Source organism: Coffea eugenioides, chromosome 11 (assembly GCF_003713205.1).
Source record: "Coffea eugenioides isolate CCC68of chromosome 11, Ceug_1.0, whole genome shotgun sequence".
NCBI classification, from domain to species: domain Eukaryota; kingdom Viridiplantae; phylum Streptophyta; class Magnoliopsida; order Gentianales; family Rubiaceae; genus Coffea; species Coffea eugenioides.
This window is the reverse complement of record NC_040045.1, coordinates 48,251,358-48,253,408: the sequence shown is the minus strand read 5'-3', so window position 1 is coordinate 48,253,408 and position 2,051 is coordinate 48,251,358. Positions and strand designations below refer to the sequence as shown.

Below are 2,051 nucleotides of genomic sequence, written 5' to 3'. Positions count from 1 at the left end.
TGTCAAAACGAAAAATTTAAAATTTAAATTCCCAATTGAACAATAGCCCTCCATTTTTATCTTTTACTAAATCTTTTTCACGGATCGCTAGTCGTTCGTTAGCTAAGAACAACATTCTCAAAATAGGGGGAAGAAAGGAACAAAAGAAAATCTAATAAAGCAGTAACTAACAGTAGCAGTCTCAGCTTAGTGTCTCCACTCTCTTTTTCTTTCTGATAGCTATCACCTACTAAAACTTATTATTCATCCTTCATCCATCCATCCATTCCAAAAGATCAAGAAGAAGAGGATGACCCGTTAGTGGCCACAACATGAGCACTAACACTATCACTATGGTGCATTAACTCGTGGTTATGACTCCCGTTTTTGTTGTCATTGTTGTTTTCATGATTTTGGTGGTGGTAGTGGATAGTGAATTCCATACCGTTGCCGTTGTCTGTCGTTGCTGCTGCTCCTGCGGCCGCGGAGTTGGCCCCGCCGGAGGAAATGTTAGCTTGATCTCTCTTTCCAAAAGTGTTTTTGTTGTTATGCATCCAAACTTTGAGCACCCCTTTATCCACCCCAATTTCGTTGCAGAATTCCGCGATCAAATCTTCGTCTCTCTTCTGAATTTTCCATCCAACTTTCTCAGCGAAATCCAGCATTTTTTCCTTCTGATCCGGAGTGAATTTTGTCCGGTACCTCTTCCTCCCATTCGAGTTTCCAGCCGTGACAGCGGCGCCCGCGTTGGCCGTGGGGGTTATGGGGATGTTGCTGTCCTGGGGCGGGCCCGACAAGCCTGCACTGAGGGCGAGAAGCATGTGGGGAGCCGAGGGGTAATATGACGAGGAGATCGGCGGAGGAGACGGAGAACTGGGGCTGCTGTGTCCACCGCTGCTACGTTGAGCTGGTGGGAGCGGAGGTGGAGGATGGTGGCGGTGGTGGGGCTGGTACTCGAGAGCTGCGGTGGTGTTAGGAGGTGGGAGCGGCTCTTCAGGCTCCCGGCGGTGGAAGTTGCGGTGGCAGCCGCAGGCAGCGCATTTGAGGGAGGTGGGGTCAGTGGGAGTGGCAGTAGGGGAAGGCATGAACTCGCCGCAACCGTCGACGGCGTGGCCTCCCAAGCTGGCGGCGTGGTTCTTGAGGCATTCCTTGTAAGTAACCAGAAGGGTAGCATGTGGGTGGTGGTGGTGGTTGTTGTTGTTGTTGAAGCTGGCGTGGTGGTGGTGGAAGTGGTGGTGGACAGCAGGGTGGCGCTTGAGGACGCCGTTAGAGAAAGAAGAGGGCTTAGATGGTTGGATCCGCGTTGGGGTTTCGGTTTCAGCTTCGGGGGTTTTGACAGATGCAGTGGTGGTGATTGTGGTATTAGTGACAGTTAAGTCCATGGCTCAAACATGTAGAAGAATTTTTAGTTACAAGTGCTAGTCTGTTTTTTTTTTTTTTTGGGTGCCTTTCCTTTAAGATAGTTGAGGATTAGAGTTAGGGTTAGGGTTTTGGACGAAAAAGATGTGGAGCTTTCTCCATGGAGCTGGAAGAAGAAAGGAGGAGGAGAGATGTAGCTAAGCTTCAGTGGGTTAAGGTGGGGAAAGATAGATGGAAAGAGAAAAGAAATGAAAGACTGAGGGAGCTGTGGTTATGGGAAGGGGAGGGGGGAGGGGTGGGGGGCAGGGGTGTTTTTGGAGTTATGGATGGGTTGATGATGGAAATTGATGCTGCTGGCTGGAGGATGGATGACTGTAGATAATAAAAATCTCGGTTTTGTGGTCGTCCTTCTTAACCACTTGTTTTTTTAACCCGAGTTCTAATCTCTGGTTAACTTCCTCGTCCCCCATGTCATGAACCGCTGCTATAAGTTTTAATGCTGCTCCTCCTGCTGCCATCAGCTCTCTCATCCGTGTCTAATAAATATACCACTCTTTTATCTTTTCTACCCCCATTTCGTCTTCTGTGATGCAATAATCTCTGAATTCAGTGGTTAAAAAGGGAAAAATAAAATACGAAAGAAATAAGACATATATTACTTTCTTTCACATATTTCCTTTTGGAGTCGATTGCAATTTTTAAATATGTTTACA

The 2,051-nt window shown here is 47.4% G+C and overlaps 1 protein-coding gene across 1 annotated transcript; it reads right to left on the bottom strand.

Moving 5' to 3' along the window:
* Nucleotides 1-1,622, bottom strand: LOC113751626 (zinc-finger homeodomain protein 9-like). Its single transcript, XM_027295696.1, has one exon. It carries the CDS (start codon nucleotides 1,359-1,361, stop codon nucleotides 276-278), a length of 1,086 nt encoding a protein of 361 aa, XP_027151497.1. The 5' UTR covers nucleotides 1,362-1,622; the 3' UTR covers nucleotides 1-275.
* Nucleotides 1,623-2,051: the final 429 nt, after the last annotated feature.

What these genes read in the sequence shown, in the direction of transcription:
- LOC113751626 (XM_027295696.1), bottom strand. Translation starts at nt 1,361, where the DNA reads ATGGACTTAACTGTCACTAATACCACAATCACCACCACTGCATCTGTC.